This window comes from Paramormyrops kingsleyae, chromosome 6 (assembly GCF_048594095.1).
Source record: "Paramormyrops kingsleyae isolate MSU_618 chromosome 6, PKINGS_0.4, whole genome shotgun sequence".
NCBI classification, from domain to species: domain Eukaryota; kingdom Metazoa; phylum Chordata; class Actinopteri; order Osteoglossiformes; family Mormyridae; genus Paramormyrops; species Paramormyrops kingsleyae.
The window spans coordinates 3,330,650-3,350,899 of NC_132802.1; the positions used below are offsets into that span (position 1 = coordinate 3,330,650).

A 20,250-nucleotide genomic window follows, 5' to 3' on the forward strand; every position below is an offset into this window, starting at 1 on the left:
AGCTTGGGGGCGTGTCTGCGCAGGCCGAGGGGCCTACCTGTCTGCAGTGGTGGCAGCGGCACAGCATGGGACAGTGCTTCCAGTAGTGCAGGTCCAGGCCCTCCTCCGTGAAGGAGTCACTCCTCTCACCACAGAAGATGCACAGGCTGAAACACAGACCAGGAGCGAGACTCACTTTGTGGAGAAAAATAAAATAAAATCTTCATTTAAAATAAAATAGTGAAGTACACCAAAGTAAGCATTCATTGGCATACTATAAATACAGTTTGCTTCTATCTGCTTCCAGTATTTCATTATCACTGAGGCTCATTTTCCTTTCCAGGCACATGGAGGTTCGTGGGAATTTTCTCTTCTCTTCTAATGTAAATATCATCAAATGAAGTCAGTTATAAAGCTATGTAACAACTTCCAGGGTGCATAAAATATACTCTGCACAAACATTCAGAAATAATGTGCAGGCAAGACAGATAAAACATCTCAAGCACGCAGCTGACGAGGAACCAACACAGGTACCAGTACTGCTGGGCTGTTTCCAGTGGCTGAACAGAATCAAGTGCAAGATAGTCAATGGAACAAAAGCTATACAAAAATATACATAAAGCACTGTCTAGAACCTAATTTCTGTAAGCTAAAAAAGAATAAAAAATCATCCACAGAATCCAACAGGAACTAAGTCTAAATGTAAAATACAAAAACAGAGCATCCAGCCCGTCAACAAAGCAATCAATGAAGACGATAAGCTGGTGAGGGGCAGTGATAGAATGAGGTGGTAACTTTACTTTTAAAAGTTTTATTCACAGTAGATACTTGGAAGTCGGCATGTATTTGCAGGACTTTCCTGCTAGAACACAGAGAAACATCCGCAATACTAGGTCTCCTCCTCTCACGAGGCCGCTGAAGAACCAGACAACCGACCTATATCTAACACGTAGCTGGTCATGAAGCTGATAGGAAGCACAGTGTAGCACAGCCTGCTCCTCCAGCAGAAGTGAGGTTGGTGGTGAGGATCCTGGGCAGAGCTACAGATGATCTCTCATCCTTTCAAGCTCGTGAAGCAACAAAAAATGGGCTCTACAGAACCAGGATTATCCAGCCTCAGATTTGCACCATTATAGCACATTAAAATATGAGGTAACCAGTGCAGAGATACTGATTCCAATGGTGCAAAGTACCACTGCAGGCTGCTGGGTCCTCAGGCCAGTTTTAAGTTCTGTGCTGTTGAGTCAGCAGACACATGCCTGGACCTACCTGTCCAAAAAACCAGCAGCTGGTGACTGGTCACCGCCCATGTGTGAAGGACTGGCGCTATGAATCTTTCTGGCACCTACAAAGTAAACAGCCACACTGTCACGGTCTAGACGCGGTCTGAAACAAATTATTCCCTGTGAGCACAAAGACGCCAACACTGCGGCAGAGACAAACTGCCGCATACAGACCCGCTCTGGGAAGCTTAACGGTCTTCTCTTTCCCCTTGGCATTCTCCTTGCCTTTCTCTCTTTCCTTTCAGAAAAGAACACAAACCGTCAGTCTTGTGATTAGCAATACAATTGATATCAGATCGACAATAAGACGTGAAAGCACTGCACTTAAACCTATATATCTATAATCAGAGTTCTGTTCTCAATGTAATTTTGAGTGTGTTGCGTTTTCTTGGATTATCAGACTTTACTATCAGCTAAAGAAACATAATATAATATAAGACAGGATTGTGGCAGAGGAGTCACTGGCTGTGACTCACTGCCCCAGGAAGGCTGACACACTGCCGTACACTGATCTCCTTCAGTACTGCTACTTGCTCCTGCAGAGTCAGAATTTCCGCTTTCTTCTCTTTTTCCACTTTCTGCATGCCGTCTCTTTTCAGAGTCTGAATAAAAAAGCAAAGTAAGACATCTTCTCTCCTCAACACCACCCCCTCCCCCCCCCTCCATTTGGTAATGCGGGAGAAGTTGCCGCATTAAATTACTATGTACTGCCCATCCTTTAGACCAGTGTTTCCCAATCTGGTCCTCGGGGGCCCACAGACAGTCCACATTTTTGCTCCCTCCTGCAGCACCTGGTAAAAAACAGAAAATGTCTGCCAGGGAGCTGGGAGCAAAAATGTGGGTCGGTGGGTCCCCAAGGATTGAGTTTGGAAACACTGCTTTAGACCAAAGCAGCCAACAAATACACCCAGTGACATGTTCCCAGCTCTGGCAAATAGAATGTTATGTAATTTCCTTTTTGGGAAATTAATGATAAGTTCTCTTTACTGGAAATGACAAAGAGGCTTTTCTATTATTTCCATGATCATAAGCTTCAAGTGTATGACCATTTGAGTAATCTAAACTGATTGGACCCAATGAATATGTACAAAATTGCCAACAGCCAAAACTTTGCAGTCTCAACCATGTGTTTTGTGGGTTATGACCTCAACGAGAACATCAATGGCACACAATGTGCATTTGCAGGATGAGCTCACTCCGCTCCGCAGCCCGATGGGTGTGCCATCTAATTTTGCCAGTCCGTCGAAGATCTTCCTGTAGACCATGTTCCTGCGTGTGCTGGCCTCGTCTGACGGGAGAAAGCCGCGCACAGCATCTCCGTACTGCCCGTATGCGGCCAGGATGATACGCACGGCTATCTCACGCACCGCGGCGGCACTGTGCTCCAGAGCGGCTGTGGAGAACTGACAAACACTCACACTTTAGCAGAGCAGTACAGCACAAAGCCACCCAAACTGAAAAACATCCAGCTAACGGGGGATATTCGCCACATAGGGTTATGTCAAACACAAAAATACAGCCCTTCTATGCACAATTATACATCTTCTAAAGTTAATCTTTCAAAGAAAGCTGTATCACCCATGACTATTTTTAAGAGTATGTGGTTGGTAAAATGGCTACTGTAGATAATAATTAATTAGGTTACAAACTTTTACATTGCTAATTTAAGTAATTAAACATATTATGTCACTTTCAAGCTGGATGCCGATGATATTATGACAACCTTAACCCCCACTCAGTCCTAACCATAACCATAAGTAACCAAACAAAATACAAGAGTTTTTGCATTTTTAGTTTTTTCATTGCAGTCACAGATTTCTATAAAATAGAGCTTTCCCATAACATAAAAAAGGGGTATTCATCAAATGTCCCCACAACGTGATGACCCCAACGTGGACCACACACACACACACACACACCTATCACTATGATGATGAGTCAATAAAATGCAGTGAAAATCTATTAGCCTCAAATAATAACAAGAGCTGTTCATCATTTTACCCACCCATCTTCCATAATCGCTTTTTCAGTACAGGGTTACACGGGGCCTGGAGGCATTCCCACAATGCACAGGGAACAACCAGACATGATGTCATCATTTTATTTCTCCTAAATTACAGAATAATATTGAAAGCACTGAATAACTCTTTTTTTCTGATCTCCTCCCACTGAACAGGCAGAATAACTTGTGTCCCTGTTAACAGCACAAGATGTATTCATTCGGTCATCCTCAGATGGCTCTTCAACCCTGAAGCCCTGACTTCATTCTGGAAGCTTCTCTCACAGCCTGTTTGTGTCTGGATGCACATTTCTCTGTAGCCATTTGTTTTTTGACTATATTAGAAGATTATTCGTAGTAGTTCTATAGCCAGAGCTCACTGGCATAATTGGTGGATTTTAAATACGAGAACATGTTTTATACTGTGATGCATGCACGCTACGATGCAGAGTAATATATTTACATGCAACACTAATTATTTATACTGATTGGCAAAGACCCTGTACTAAATAAACTAAAAAAAAAATGTAAATTATGGTGGAGTTTTTTAAACTTCCAAATAATAAAGAAGTCCTTCAGAACCAGCTGCAAAATATCTGAAGCAGGTATCTGAGCTACCTCCCAGAAAGGCTACAGAAGTGTTATCTTACTGGAAATCCAAAAGTCCATCCCAAGCATCACACGCATATGAATGGTTACCACCGGACCCTAACACAGACACCTATTGAAACATAACTGTCAGACATTCCTTGATGAAAAGAGTGAGTTCCAACCAGAATAAAGCGTAACAACCGGCACAGGTTCCAGACCCCCCCCCGCCCCCCCCCCATCCCACCACAGGGTCCCATTATTCTTTCATCTCGCTCCCTCCACTCCTCATTTTAATTACAGGAAATTCAATCGCCTCTTTGGTCAAGCTTGGAGCACATCTCCCGGGAAACCGGAGGGAAAGGCAGAAAAATGTATTAATCTTGAAATGGGGGAGGGGGGTACCTCCCCAGCACACTAAGAGTCTGGAAGAGCGACTCGCACACTCAGTCACAAGTGACACTGGATTAGGCCGGGTGTCAATGGAGAGGATGTTAATATCCAAGGGCACTTGCACCACTTAATTTGCACCGGCAGATTTCTTCGACAAGTTACGGAGGTTGAGGACCATACCCAATACCGTGATGGCAGTGCTAGACTTCCTGGAATTTGAGCTGTGACCTTTTGGCTGGAAATTTCCAAACTGCCCGCAGGTGTATGAACCTTGTACTCGGTGACTCGTGAATGATATCAACTAACATGGTCGAAACGAAAAACTCACCTCTCAGCAATTACAGATTTAACGTCATTCAAAATGAACATCTATCAAGTAACATACACCTTACTATCAAGAAATGATTAAGGTTTACATCAGAAGTATAATAATAATAATAATAATAATAATAATAATAATAATAATAACAATAACAACGAAACAACAATAAAAATAACTATAATTATAATAATAATAATTATTATTATTTTTATTATTAGTGTAGCAGACATCATTTTTGAGTGAGTGGTTATTTGTGTTTTTGTTATAAATACATCCGTGCCTTGGATAAGTAACAACATGGCTACAACTTCACCCACAGGAATAACACCTTTTTTGTAGTTTGGGGAAAATGCAGGGACTATGCATTTCATTTGTGAAAAGGCACACATCTACATTAATCACTGGCTTCAGAAAGTTCAACACAAACAAGACGAAGGACAAAACTCGGAGAGGGCACAGGATGGTCAATTCAGTGATGTTTATGAAGTACCTCTGGACACAGCAGGCTAGAGGAGGTCCTCCATGGATTGGAGATGTTTGTTCTTGCTGCTCTCCGAGTCAATATTAGCCCTAGTGTAAGTGTTAACTACCCTTCGTTGTTGTTCAGGGAGACAGGGAGCAGATGTAGGTTCCATGGCAGGGTCAGGCTCTGGTTGGAGGTCAGAGATGCCATAGAACGGCTGACCTGCTGTGGAATTTTGAAGGCTGGAGGGTGAAGCTCCACTGTCTTTTGAACTCTGTCTCTCTCTGTTACGCTCCCAGAAAATCTTTTGACATACAGAAAACTTTGTACATATTGTTAGAAGCATTGTGTGATGTCTTATTATTTGATTCAAGGAAGTAGTTTTAAGTTTACTGAATGGTATCGTGGATTTTTTTTGCAGATTAGATGAGAGAGAGGCAAGCGTCAACCGAAGGCTCTATTTCCAGATTGGAACCTAGATTTCTTAGTCAAAAGACCCGTTCTTCGTGAAATCCGGGTTGGAAATGGCTTGACAAGGAGAGAAAAATGGAACATGGAAAGTAAAAGGCTGAATGAAGCTTCATCGACGGCCGCAAACTGTGCGTTGTATCTTTTTGTTGCTAGTTTTAGAATAGCGTACATGATTAAGTTAACCTGCAAGACCAGTTTGTGGTATAACCGGATTTAAAAATTATATTCTGTGAATATAGAAAGCATTGTCTGCGTCAAGTTTATGTAACGGTGCTTTGTGACATTTTGCAAATTAAACAGCTACAGACATTTTCGCTTGACATGGATAGGCCAGAGAGGGAAAAATGGATGGTAAAACTGACAGAAAAGGCTTGGAAGGAACTCGTGTCCAGACATGCGCATGCACACTGAGCTAAGCTAGGGCAGGTAATTAGCATTGCGAAACATACTAAGCAATTAATGAAAGATGATGCAAACATGAATGTCGTCAAGGACAAACTGTGAATTGACCTCAGTAACTTCCAAAGGGAATTTTGCAAAATGAATTGTGATTTGAAACTTCGGTCTATGACTGAAGAAGAATATTTGAATAATCAAAACAATTGGTTCGTTCCAAAAACAAATACAATGGATGATTTATTTTCTGGAGATGGGAAGGATGGATGAGTGATGGTTTAAAATGTTCTACAAAAGCTGAAGAGTGTGATGCACAAGTAGCCCCTGTAGATAACGTGCCTACGATATTAAAGACAGTCACTGAATGCTCTAGCAGGCAAGGTTCTCAGTGTGGAACTGTGGTGTCTGCAGCTTCACCAGCCAAGATGAAGGCCGAAATGGAGATGGCTGCATTAAAAGCAAAGGCATCAGCGTTAAAGGAAAAATTAGCCATTGAAAAAGAAGAATCAGAGTGGCAAGCTGAGCAGATGAGGAGAGAAGCTGCGATAAAGGGAAGAAAACAGATGCATGAACTTCAGACTGCAATTACTGAGGCAGATGCAAAAATGGAGGTTTTGCAAAAATATGAAAACATCCAAACACACAGGAGTGTGGTGGAAGTTAGTGACGTTCTGACCTCTCCTCCTGTATCAGGAAGTTTAACATAAAAAACTAAAAAATAAGAGAACAATGGCAGTTTTCAGTATATGAGCTAGAAATAAACTACCTTTAACACCAAACTACCTATTTGACGGGAGCAGGAATGATTTGTGTTAAGTCGTAGTTAGCTCTGTAAAATTATATTCCTCCATTTTTAATTGTCGACATTCACAGGATCCACCCCTGACAGTGCAGCATTACTTCTAGTCTTCCAACTTAAAACAAATGAACTTATTTACAAATAAACTTACAGACCTCTTCGCACTGTGCACACTGTTTACTTGTCCGCATTACCTGCACTTGTCTTTGCACCCGTCAGTTTTGTATTACACATTTGTGCGCATTTACATTGCTGCTGTATCCAAAAGAATTTCAACCTGGAACCTATAATGTTTATCTTAATTTATCTTGAATTACGTTTAGTTAGCTTCCAAACTGGCAGCGTCTGTTATTTATAAATGTCGGTTTAAGCTCCCAGGTTTACATGAACATTCTCAGTGACGTGTGATAATCTGCGGTCTCCCTTCGGCGGGGAGCTCTGTTCCAGCCCCAGGGCCATGAAACCGCTGACTGCGGCCCATAGTCAGGCCACACGTCTCTGTGACCATAAGGGCGAGAACCTCAGAGCAACCACAGCAACTCGGGCGTCTCTTCACCAAGAACTCATTTGCCTTTCCGTCCTGGTCTGGCTCCCTCTTTCCCGTACAGAGTGTGACGGGAGCCCAGCGTCCTGGTGAGGTGGTGGCGGGGGGGGGCGTCTGACCCTTACCTGCATGACGCCGTTGACGCTGAAGCCAGCGTCCGGCAGCAGTCGCTCTACCAGCTGGGCGCGGACCAGTGCCAGCCGGGCCAGGGAACCCGACGGGATGGGCTTCACCAGCTCGCCGGGGATAATCTGCAGCGGTCTCACCTCCTTAAAGAGGGCCATTTCCTGGTGGTGGGGGGGGGGGGGCATGCCACAACAGGGGCCAGCTCAGACATCACTCACTGAAGGGCAAAAACACCCACTGCAAACATTAGGCTTAGTCAGCGTTTATGTTCCTCCTCTGTTCATAGCCCTGTGTTATTAACCAGGTATAAAAACAATAGAATATCAAACATTAAACACCAGCAGAAAAACAGTTTAAGATTAACAACACTGAATGTACATGATTTTTAGCTCTATTAGTAATGTCAGCAGTGTTTAAGCCCAACTACACGTAAATCATTAGCCAATCAAACTATAAGCTTTGGACCCACAGTTTCCTGTCCTTGTTTTCCTTTCATTAAACGGCCCTCCCCGAACATGCCTGTTTGTAATAATTCAGTTATTTATAATTGATAACATAAAAACTTCAAAGATTTAACACAAACCAGAAGCAATGATTCAATAAGAGGCGGGCCGTATTAAGGGCCGAAGCTGATTGGCGCTTGGCAGCCTATATGCTTGGCTGGAGCTGATTCGATTTCTTCAGTGCCCCGGAAAGCCAAGGCGGTGATCTAAGTGCTGGAGTATAGGAAGTGCAGGCACATCAACGTAATTTCAATCTGGACACTAGACAGGCAGTGATTTAACGTGAGCGACTGCCTGCCAGGCCCAGTCATGGAAGAAAGGCCCTTGTGTTCACAAGCTTCAACTGTTAGCTGTAGAAGCTGGATGGAGTTGATGGGTGGGGGGGGGGGGGGTTGGTGTGTGGGGGATGTACGATTCACTATACCTGGCCTGACTGACCAGTAAACTACCCGCACTGGAATATGCACACAAACATGCAGACATATGCAGAAATTTGCACACGGAAAGAGGAGCTCGTTCTTTCTCATGCGCTCACGCCGACACACGCGCCGCACACACGCACACACACTCACAGTTCTCTGGCCTTGAATAGAGGCACACCTCAAGGGAGTGGTGGGGCCAGAATCACGAGTCGGGGGCCAGCTCCACAACAACGTGAGGCTTGTTAGCCCCCAGCGGGCAGCTCTCCATGCAGCAGGAGAACTCGCAGGCACCTCCTGCTCCGACAAGCTGAGCTGGCCTCAATGTGCCGCTCTGTTCACACTTTCCTGTGTTACGGTCATTTTAAACAGCTGGGCTGTAAATTATTACAACCCTGCTACAGTCACAAAGCCACTGAGCCAAAAAATACAAGAAATATCAATGAGGCAGGCAGGAGCTTAGCTTAGCAGCTTTGTGGTAAACATAGTAGCCCAACAGAAGGATGTCACAAGGTTGCGTTACATTTACTCTTTTCATAGTTTTGCACGGGTATTCACTGTTGAGGAGACTAGAAACTTCCAGTTCTTATTACTAATCCAGCATCGTCTATAACTAATATATATATAACTGAAGCTGATGTTTTGCAAAGCCTAGCTAAGCTCAAAATAAATAAATCACAGGGCCCTGATGGCATCTTACCTATAGTGGTAAAAGAGATGAGGGATATTATTTGCCGACCCTTAACTTTACGGTTTCAAAAATCCTTATCTGAAAGTGTGGTACCTTCTGATTGGAAGCATGCCAACATAACACCCATTTTCAAAAAAGGGGATAGAAGTAATTTGTCAAACTATAGGCCAATCAGTCTAACTTGTATAACTGGTAAAGTTATGGAGGCTATAATCAAAGAGAAAATGGTAGATTACCTGGACTCAAATAACATTTTGAGGAATAGCCAGCATGGATTTAGGAGAGGTAGATCCTGTTTAACAAATCTGTTGGAGTTTTTTAAGGAAGCTACTCAGGAAGTTGATGATAAGAAGGCCTATGATGTCATCTACTTAGATTTCCAAAAGGCTTTTGAAGAGGCTCTTACTTAAACTCAAAGCGACAGGTATTTTAGGAACTGTAGCGACCTGGATTGATAACTGGTTAACAGATAGGAAGCAGCGAGTAGTTACTGTATAAGAGGCACAATGTCACAGTGGGCCTGCGTTCATAGTGGGGTACCGCAGGGTTCAATTTTAGGACCACTATTGTTCCTAATTTACATAAATGATATAGACACCAATATATACAGTAAACTGGTGAAATTTGCAGATGACACCAAGGTGGGTGGTGTAGCAGATACTGAACTAGCGGCTCAGCAGCTACAGTGGGATCTTGATTTAATTAGTGACTGGGCCAATACCTGGCAGATGAAATTTAACATAGACAAATGTAGGGTACTCCATGTAGGGAGCAGAAATATAAAGTACAGGTATTTTATGGGACCTACTGAAATAAAGGTAGCTGATTATGAGAAAGACCTTGGTGTGTATGTTGATACAGTGCGGGGAAGCAATAAAAAAGGCCAATAGGATGTTGGGGTATATCTCCAGGTGTGTGGAGTTTGGTGAGATTTTTCGTTTCATAGTGAGACCTCACCTAGAATATTGTGTGCAGGTTTGATCACCATATCTTAAAAAGGACATTGCGACCTTAGAAAAGGTGCAGCGTAGAGCCACAAGAATGATTCCTGGTCTTAGAGGAATGTCATACGAGGAAAGGTTAGTTGAGCTAAATCTGTTCAGCCTCAAGCAAAGGAGACTGAGGGGGGACATGATCCAGGTCGATAAGATTCTAACAGGTTTGGATGCTGTTCAACCGAATAGTTACTTCAGCATTAGTTCAAATACAAGAACTCGTGGCCATAGGTGGAAATTAGCGGAAGAACATTTCAAACTGGATTTAAGGAAGCACTTCTTTACACAGCGTGTAGTCAGAGTATGGAATAGTCTTCCTGATAACATAGTGCAAGCTGAATCCTTGGGTTCCTTTAAATCAGAGCTAGATAAGATTTTAACAACTCTGAGCTATTAGTTAAGTTCTCCCCAAGCGAGCTCGATGGGCCGAATGGCCTCCTCTCGTTTGTATAGTTCTTATGTTCTTATGTAAATAACACTTACAATTTGTACCTATTTATACCAAAAGCAAATCTGACACTTCATACAGAAATATATGTATAATAAATGTATTTTCTCAATGCTATGTACCGTATAGCCACTGTATAGTTATATACTGTATGGTACATATTGAGGTTCCCCCAGCCAAAGCCCTACCTGGATAAAATCAGTCGCCACGAGTCGAAGCCTGGTGGAAGAGTCACCGGTTCTAGAGATGAGGTTGGGCCAGACTTGTTCAATGCAGTGTGCAGTTTCCACTTTGCCCAGTTTGTGTTTGGGAATGAACTGGGTCAGAACCATCCGCAGTAGCTTCAGCGATGCTTCGAAAACCTGTCAACCAGAGAGGGACACTGAAGATTTGAATTTTTTCTGCCCTTGCTGAAGCTTCTCAGGCACCCTAAATAACCCAGCGGCAAAGGTAGGAGCCATATCCATTCACAGACATGCAGAGCAGGATTTAACTGGACCAACCCATGAAGATATAACACAATCATGTCACCACTGACAGCAGTATGAACAAAGCACAGGTACGTAAAGCCAAGGTCAGTGAGAAGACTGTAATTACAGAGCCACAAGCTGCCCTGCAAGGACTGAGCAAATGATCAGCCTCCAGCTCTGAACTATTTAATAAGACTTAATGACGCCAAATGAAAGAGAAGTGTAAGCATCCAAGCCTGACCAGGGGATTTCTGCAGATGTCTCAGTTTTTACAAAGGGATCCTGAAAGCCCAGATACTTGGAAACGATCTGAAACTGTCTTAAATGTGAGATTTGCCCTGGCCTTTCTTTGATCTCTCAGACGATGCCCAGATCTTGTTACCCGGCAACCTGAAAAGTTCAGCTAGGACAGAGGTGGGTAACCCCATTCGGGCTCATTCCAGGTGCGCCTCCCAAAACCCCAGGTGAAGATGGTTCTGGCTCTGCGCCTCCTACCTCGAGCTCAGTTAAAAGTAAAGCCAGAGGTCATTCAGCAGATGCGGGCAGGAACGGCACATCACCCTGACCAGTGTGTAAACATGGTAAGCAACACCACTTGTCCTAGATGACAGCATTAAACAATATGCCGTTTGTAACTGGATCTCTATATCTCAACAATCAAGTTCACCAGTACGGTATAATTCACTTTTATATCCCATAAACACTTATGTCATTAAAATAAGGCTGTGTGTTTGAAAACACAACTCTTCACAATTCATTAAAAGTGGAAATTTACAGCATAAGGTAGTGCATTTTTATTTGCTTAAACATCCATACATAAAAATTGGACCCAAGAGCACCCTAAAGGAAATTAGATAAGTAATTCTATCCTACTATGCTTCACATGACAGGACATGCTGAAATTAATATACTTAACTAAAACAACTTGAAATACAGCTTCTGAGTTATAATCCCATTTCCAAAAAAGTTGGTACTCTGTGTAAAATATAAATAAAATATTAAATAATTAAGTCCAATAAAAAAAAAGTACCAGATCCCCTGTGGTGGCGTGTAACCTTGCAAACCGTCACCTAAATGATGAAAAAATGTGGCCTTAAACAATGTATTTTGCGACACCACGAAATAAAAAACAACTTTTTTATTTCGTCATCTGATGTGTATCGTTATATCTCAAAGCCCCAACAAAGACAACAGATCACATTCAAAAATCGAGAAATGTTAGTGTTTCAAGACAAATATATGCTCAATTTGAATTTGATGCCTGCAACACGTTTCGAAAAAAGTTGGGACAGGCAACAAAACACTGATTAAGCTGTGTGATGCTAAAACAAAAACCTGATTAAATATCTCACAACTAATCAGGTTAATTGGCAACAGGTTAGTAAGATGACTGGGTATAAAAAGAGTCTCTGTGCAGTGAAGATGAAGATGGGGAGAGGTTCACTGCACTGTGCAGTGAAGATGGGGAGAGGTTCACCACTGTGAAAGACTGCGTGCGCAAATACTGCAACAATTTAAGAATAATGTTCCACAACGTAATATTGCAAAGAATTTGGGACATAGTATGGTACATAAAATCATTAAAAGATTCAAAGCTTCTGGAGAAATCTCTGTATGCAAGGGACAAGGCCAAAAACTAATATTGGAGAGCCATGATCTTTGGGTCCTCAGGCAGCACTGCATTAAAAACAAACAATTCTATAGTGGACATCACTGCATGGGCTCAGGAACACTTCCAAAATCACTGGCTGTGAACATAGTTTGTTGCGCCATCCACAAATGCAGGATGAAACTCTACCATGCAAAGAAGAAACCATATCTAAACATAATCCAGAAACGGCGCCGACTTCTCTGGGCTAGAGCTCATTTAACATGGACTGAGGCAAAATGGAAAACTGTCCTATGGTCTGACTTATCAAAATTTGAAATTCTTTTTGGGAGCCATGGATGCTGTGTTCTCCGGGATGAGCCCCCTCATGTCACAACCCTCTGGTTTAGGTCGGAGGTGAACAGGTGGTACGAGTGAGGTAAGTTGTGCCGTGACCCGGACAACAGACACACAATGACTCGAAGAGATCATGTGCAGAGAATTTTATTACAGAACGAGACAGACCTATTATCCCAGCGAGGACCGTGATACCGACCTCTAAGGAAGGGAGGCTGCCAAAGGAATGAACAAAACAAAATCAGTGCTACTTCCGTATAAGTACCCTTCCCCCAAAGGGCTGCAGCTTACCCTCCAAAACACACATGTGACGGCACTCGCCTCCTACCTGGAGTGCCTAACAGCGGCTTCCTACGGGGGGGGGGGGGGGGTAGGTGAGCCATTGTTTAAACTTTCCTCCAAAACCTCACGTGAGCAATAAGGCATTCACAATCACAAAACAGAGCACAACGTGATAGGTGATTCATGACAGTGGGATTCTACAGGGTTAGGAAACGCAGGTATAAAAGACAGCAAAGGATGCAAGGACGACAGCATGGGAGAGCCAGTCACCTCCGAGCGTATGGCTGAGTCGGCGATATATAGGAAGCCCCGCCCACCTTGTCAAAACTAATCCCACCAGGCTGGTCGATCCAAGTCTCGCAACCTGAAACACAACTGGCAACACACAACCATTGCAACATCAGACACGTCTCCCTCTCCCCTATGTTCTGGAACATGACATGGACCATTCACCTTATCAGCATACTGGTCAAAGGCCTGTTTCCGTAATGGTGCATTATGGAGGTGCGTTTTTGCGCAGGGCTGAGGTAGCTTGCAGAGCCGGGAAAGCACCATTAATGCTGAACGATATATACAGGTTTTGGAGCAACATATGCTGCCATCCAGACAACGTCTGTCATAGAAGGCCTTGTATATTCCAGCAAGACAATGCCAAACCGCATTCTGCACGTATTACAACAGCATGGCTCCGCAGTAGAAGAGTCCGGGTGATAGACTGGCCTGTCTGCTGTCCTGACCTGTCACCCACTGAAAACATTTGGCGCACTATGAAACGAAAAATACAACAAAGGAGACCCCAAACTGTTGAACAGTTGAAATCCTATATCAGGCAAGAATGGGATGACATTTCACTTTAAAAACTCCAGCAGCCGGTGTCCTCATTTCCCAGACCTTTACAGAGTGTTGATAAAAGAAGAACAGATGCAACACCCAGGTAAACATGCCCGTTTCCCAACTTTCTGAAACGTGTTGCTGGCATCAAATTCAAATCGAGCATATAACTGTCATATAACTGTCATATAACTGTCATATAACTGTCAACAATCGATATTGTTATATTTTCAATTAATTAATTAATTAATGTCAATTAATAATCAACTTAATAAACTATTAATAGACCATTTTAAACAACTAACAAAATAGTTTTATTTTCATTAATGAGTTACTACCATTTACAAGTGGCAAAGGGAGCCTTATTGTAAAGTGGTTTTAAAAAAAAAACATTCACATCTATTATCCCAAATAACACAGGAAGTATATTCTGTGGTCTACTTGCAAAGGAGAATGAAGTTCAGATGTATGTTATTAACGTTAAGAAAGGGGAAGCCCCACAATCCCAGCATGGCTTTACGGTCAGCTCAAACACCTTGCAAATCTGACCAGTTAACTGCCAATTATCTCTAACTGAGGCCAGTTTCCTCTCTTCCATCATCATCGCTGTCATCCATAAGGAGCCGCCAAAAAGAACGAACAAAGGCTCTGTTATGAGGTGCGGAACGCCTGCCCATACACTACACTTATTATTTTAGCTCAAAAATCGTTACTGAGCATAGCAGGCTATGGGAGAGTAACCGGGACTGGAGGTCCGCTGTTTCATGAAAAGGACCTGCGAGCCTCACCGCTGAAGGATGAAAAGTTCGATGAAAGTCACTATTTGGACACTGAGCGGAGGAATTCAATCAGTCCTATTAATCAGTCACCTGGCAACGGCACAATGCCTTACACAAACTCTGCAGAGAAGACGCTCAATGTGACACCTGTGAGGAGAAGTGGGAACGTCCTTTTATCTCTTGAACATCACATTATTTTTGACGTCAAAAATTGTAATGTGTCTTTATTGTAGCAAGACATTGAGATAAACTGAAATCAAGGATACATTTTTCAACGAAGATTGAGCCAAGAAGACAGTCCAGTCTGCAAGTAGCATCTAATGCTTTCTTCTGGTGGAATATTTTTTCCTGTGGGATAGCTTGATGTAAAGCCATTTAGCACAATGATGTCATATCCAATGCTTTTTACTCAGAGTTGTCATAATTATTTCCCTGAGTCTGCTCACATGAAGTAATGTCCTTGGATTGGCCTCCCTCTTTTTTTCTTCCCAGACTGAAACATGATGTCATTTTTATGGGTTTGGAAAAGTTTTACCACCCAAAGTTGACTAGTAACCCTGGAAAATACTTTTTTAAGTTTTTTCTTTTATTATTTCCACACTGAAAAAGTCTAGATGGAAAAATAAATAAATAAAACAAATAATAATGATGATTTTAAAGTGTGTGTGTGTGTGTATATATATATATATATATATATATATATATCCCCTCACATTTCATAATTATTCATTTGGACCCCCCCACGTTTAACATAAAATATTAGCTCACCCAGCGCTGTTTCTAATGCTTTGCAAAAGAATCCATTCCACTTGATCGATATAAGAATACACATACGCCATCTAATTCATTAAAAAAATTCTGGGGGAGGGTCCCCAGACCCCCCTGCCAGTGTGCCCCTCCCACATTCAAAATGCTTCTGATACAGAGGCTCCTCTACTTACGAACATTCAACTTTCAGACATACAAACGAAGAGGACTGTAAGTCCAAATTGTGTTCATTGGGCTCCTGTTTCCTGTCCATTTTTTTTTCTGCGCGCCCAGTTCCGCCCAGTACGACTTCTGGCCGCTGCTCCCGCCGTGCAGCAGCGTAGCGTGCGTACTCCCAGCATCCTAGTTCTTAGTACTTGCGTATACCCTTAAAATGACTTACGAAAATTTCAAGTTACAAACGGCCATTCGGAACTTTCTCATACGTGAGTAGAGGAGCATCTGTAATTAATCGTTCAAAGAACACAAAAGATTCATGTGATTTTCACTTACGATCTAAGCTAAGTATCACAGCCCCTATAATGAAAACTCAGACATTTTACGACTGAAACTATCCTCATAAATCAAAACAAAAAATTAAACAACAGTACTGATAATAATGACCATTGATTTGCCTGGAATGTTTTTTTCTTTTTAAATGTATTAAATTTAAAATCCACAGACAGTTTCCTAATGCATGCAAATTTCTCTAATGTCACACAAAGAACATTCTTGTTTTTCACCTCAACACAAGGAAACCACGAATTAGTTTTTTTATAGGGGTGGAAGATGATGTGGAACCAAACCAGAAGCAAATTGGGAGAAACGGACTTACAGAAAAAACCTGGTCCTTAAGAGCCCTCCTGAGCAGGAACACAGTGACCCTGAGCGTGGTCCTGACCTCTTCCTTGGGGGTCCCTGCCGGCATCTCTGACAGCTTCTTATAAATGGCCAGCATGGCACTCTCCCGGTGTGACCAGGTCTTTGAATAGGTGCCTGCAACCTGCAACGGGAACATCAGAGAGGGAAGAACTCCAATATTCCTGATACAGGGTGACCTACAAATATGCGGGTTTTTCATTTTACCCGACCCTTTAAACACTAGACTGACCCAATTATACCACTAAGAGAACTAATTTGGGCTTCTCTGTGGTTTTTGGCTGCATGAAGAAAGCTGAAAAAAACTTGCACAGGCTGCAGTCCATTTGGACAGAGGACCCCCCTATTAAGTGGATCATACTCTGAAATGGTGCCTCTTTACCGCTCATGCTGCTGAGTATGAAGGAAAAGACAGGAAAACAAAAAAAATAAAAATAAATCATGCTGCAAGATCCACACGCACAAAGCACAAGCTTCTGCAGGGTCAGGAAGCTAGCAATACTCAGTTTCTGTGGATGATTTCTGGGCAGTGATTCAGTGCTTCTTCATAATTACAGCTAAATTTTCCAGAATGACGTACACTACCCAACCAGAGTAGTGGGACACTAAGACAGAGTATTGTATACTTGCCAGTATAGCAGTAATCCACAGTAACATTGGTACTAACAACAAACTAAGAAACCACATTAGTTAACAGTGCTACTGTTGTTACTCAGTCTTGTTACTACTGTTGCAACATGGCAGTTATGGTATAGCCTGCATCTGTATGGTATATTAGTTTTGCTTTTCCCATCTTTTACAGTAACATTATTTTCATTTTCCTTGCGGGGGTCAGTATCTTAGCCCCTCCCCAAAGCAGGGATTTCCAGTATAAGATTCGCTGTGTTCTGTGGGAATCTGCACGTGAAAACGCACTTTGGAAAGACGCATATAACCCCCTCCCCCCCTCACCAGGCGTTCCCCGTACACCTCGACGGGGAGGCCGGCTTCCCGCTGTGCTTTCTCTGTGAGGGGGTCAGGCTCTCCTCGGATACCCGGGCTGCCGGGAAGGTCTTCGCTCTGGTTCTGCTCTGGCAGCTCTGGCTGATCTCCCTCCGGAGGGTTTTGCAATGTTGGCAGGGGTACCTCGTCATAAGGCAGCCTGCTGGTCTACACAGAAAGCCTTCAGTTACTTGCTTATCCATTTAGTATAATTATTACAGGCAGCTCTCGACTGACGTAAGCAATCCGTTCTACAAACCCCGATGGAAATGAAAAATCTGTACATCATAAGTTATAAACAAAATTAAAATATACTTCCTTTGTGTTAATTGTACATTAATTAGGGAATTCAACGAATAATATGATTATATGTTTTAATGTTAGGTTTGATAAACAGTGATTAAACACAGAAAACTGTGTGATTCATTATTTCAAATATTAAATCAATTCAGAGGCCTAGTTTTCATGTTACACATGGTAATTAAAAAACAACAACTAAACACCTAAATAGAAAATTAACCCATTTAAACTTGTTATAGTTGTTATAGTGTTACAGCATTGAGCTTAACGCTCATGGGAGTTTTACTTACAGAAAAATGTTCTGAGGGCAGAAGGAAAAATGATTGGTTCAGAGAGATAACCAATCAGATTTTAGAGGATGTTGGTCCAACTATCAAGATGTCTTGGTCCTGCCTCCTCTAGTTGTTTGGACCTTCTACAATCTGATTGGTTATCCCTCTAATCCAATCATTTTTCCTTCTGCCCTCAGAACATGTTTGTGCAAGTAAAACTCCCTTGAGCTAAATTAGCCTTGTTTTTGTAACTAGCCTAATTAAAAAATACTGACTGATTTTGTAATGACACTTAATATACTGTAGCTTAATTTTATTTTAATAAAATGTAATTTTGAGTCATTCTTATCGTGACTTATAGTCTATGTGGGAGGTCTTATAGCTCCTAAATTCATTACAATCCAGTATGTTCTACATTTATGAGGATTCATGTGTCAATATGAAAAACCGTAATAAAGAACTCATTAAATGAATGAAAAGATAAAGTTTATATGATGTATTTTTACTGTAAATTTACTTACAGGCGTTTGTCGCCTTTTTGTGCAAGTGCTTCCGCAAACTCTAATCATCTTGTATATTTTTGTGTAAGTCCAGATTTAGGTAAGTTGACTGCTGCTTGCATTAATGTTTTTTTTTTGTTTGATTCGATCTCTGCTGAAAAACTTCTCGAAACAAAAAAAACATACAAGCCTGGTAAATACAGACACATACATGCAAGGCCAAATGATCAAATATTCGACAGAAGCAAAACAGAATGCTGAGTACACTTGGTGAAGATCAACCACAATGTGAAAACTCTGCTCTTTGTAGCTGTCATTACAGCCTGTGGTCTCTGTTATTCAAAAATACAAGAACCAGAACAACGCAAGTCTTCTATATGACATGACATGACATGTGATGTATTAATTGATTCTGTGTCTTGACCAAAACATAGCATGATACCTGGGTGCACAGAGGCTTTCAGAGTTTATGATGAATCATAAAGGACTGATTCTTGCTGTAAGAGCAGCCCGTCTTCCAGTTGGCATGGTTACGTCCACTGGGGGACTGTTCATCAGATTGGGCCCGCAAACAGTAAAATCAACCAACTGTTTAACTGTTTTAATTAAAAGCTGAAACTCAACCCGCAGCACTTCTATGGCGCCTTTATGCCTGCGCAGCCTAGAGGTCAGGCTCGCATTCAGTCCTGCTCCGAACACGTGGAAATGATGTGGACCACAGTGTAACAGGACCCCAGGAAACAATAATGCTATGACAAATTGCTACACTGCCATGTGACCTCGCTTTATTGCAATGGAATACGACCAATAACTCTTCTTTTGAACATGTCCCGACTGCCAACAGGTGAAATAATCTTAACGCAACTAAAGCACTGCAGGAAAGAGCACCATACCATGTAAAGGGTGCTTTGTAAAAATGATGAATAATAAGGAACTTACAACGCTATACATTTACACTGTATACTTTACTGGCATTGCACTTTATGGTCTAACCGGAAGGCGCCTTGTTGGACTTGTTTCGACAAGTTTGTCTCTTCAACCAATAATCTGCCTCATGTTCAAAAAAGAAGAAGAAATATTTGGATGGTGGCTCAAAAGGGTTAAAATTAGTTAAACTCTCATATTGTTATATCATAGCATACTGGTCGCTGTGTTGTGGTTTTGTGTGGCATATTGACTTACACCAGTCTGGAGAGCCTCTGGAGGAGCTGGGGACACCGGTTGGGGGCTATGGCTGGATTGTGAGGCCAAGGGGCTTGCGGCGTCCCACTCAGAGCCCAGGGGTTTTTCTTGCGTCACTTCCGTCTGGATGTCATGCGGAAGCTCTGACTGCATCTCCTGCGATGGGATGCAGGATGCCTCCATCTTCTTGTCATGAAAGTCAGCAATCTGGGAAACGCGGACGCAAAACACAGATCTACACACTTCCACCAGGCGGCTTGAGGCATTGCTGTCTGCGGAGTCCTTTTCACCATGCAATATGCTCACCTTTTCACCATGCAATATGCTCACCTTTTCACCAAGCAGGGCTATTTTCCATGGTACATATCACAAGACTTTGGTAAGATGATGCACAACATAAAATCATAGATGTTCAGCTTTTTAAAAAGCATGCACTGTGCCATTTCAAATGCTGCATGAGGTGAACTGGAAGACTGGACACAGCTGAAAGCGGAAAGTTGTATACAATAGGCAGCTGGTACCCCTGACTGTTAGAAGTCGCAGGGCGGCCTGCTGATTGAGCAATGTGACCGGTACAGGCTGACCTCAACACGCACACACACACAAACACACGCATGCACACACACAGTGTGGTCTCAAACCAAATCATGGGTGAGTACCAGA

The 20,250-nt window shown here is 42.4% G+C and overlaps 1 protein-coding gene across 7 annotated transcripts in view; it reads right to left on the reverse strand.

The window, feature by feature from the left end:
- Positions 1 to 20,250, reverse strand: part of cep104 (centrosomal protein 104) — a 44,074-nt gene that overhangs the window by 11,240 nt on the left and 12,584 nt on the right. For 4 of the 7 annotated variants that reach the window (XM_023793464.2, XM_023793461.2, XM_023793463.2 and 1 more), the window contains exons 10-19: positions 19,588 to 19,794; positions 17,304 to 17,501; positions 16,309 to 16,476; positions 10,608 to 10,781; positions 7,363 to 7,524; positions 2,408 to 2,665; positions 1,739 to 1,864; positions 1,437 to 1,500; positions 1,249 to 1,324; positions 38 to 146 (exon numbers count right to left, since the gene is read on the reverse strand). In XM_023793464.2, coding sequence (XP_023649232.2) covers positions 38 to 146; positions 1,249 to 1,324; positions 1,437 to 1,500; positions 1,739 to 1,864; positions 2,408 to 2,665; positions 7,363 to 7,524; positions 10,608 to 10,781; positions 16,309 to 16,476; positions 17,304 to 17,501; positions 19,588 to 19,794 — 1,542 coding nt within the window. The remainder of the gene's footprint in view (positions 1 to 37; positions 147 to 1,248; positions 1,325 to 1,436; positions 1,501 to 1,738; positions 1,865 to 2,407; positions 2,666 to 7,362; positions 7,525 to 10,607; positions 10,782 to 16,308; positions 16,477 to 17,303; positions 17,502 to 19,587; positions 19,795 to 20,250) is intronic. The other 3 variants (XM_023793468.2, XM_023793467.2, XM_023793466.2) reach the window with 3 other exon arrangements.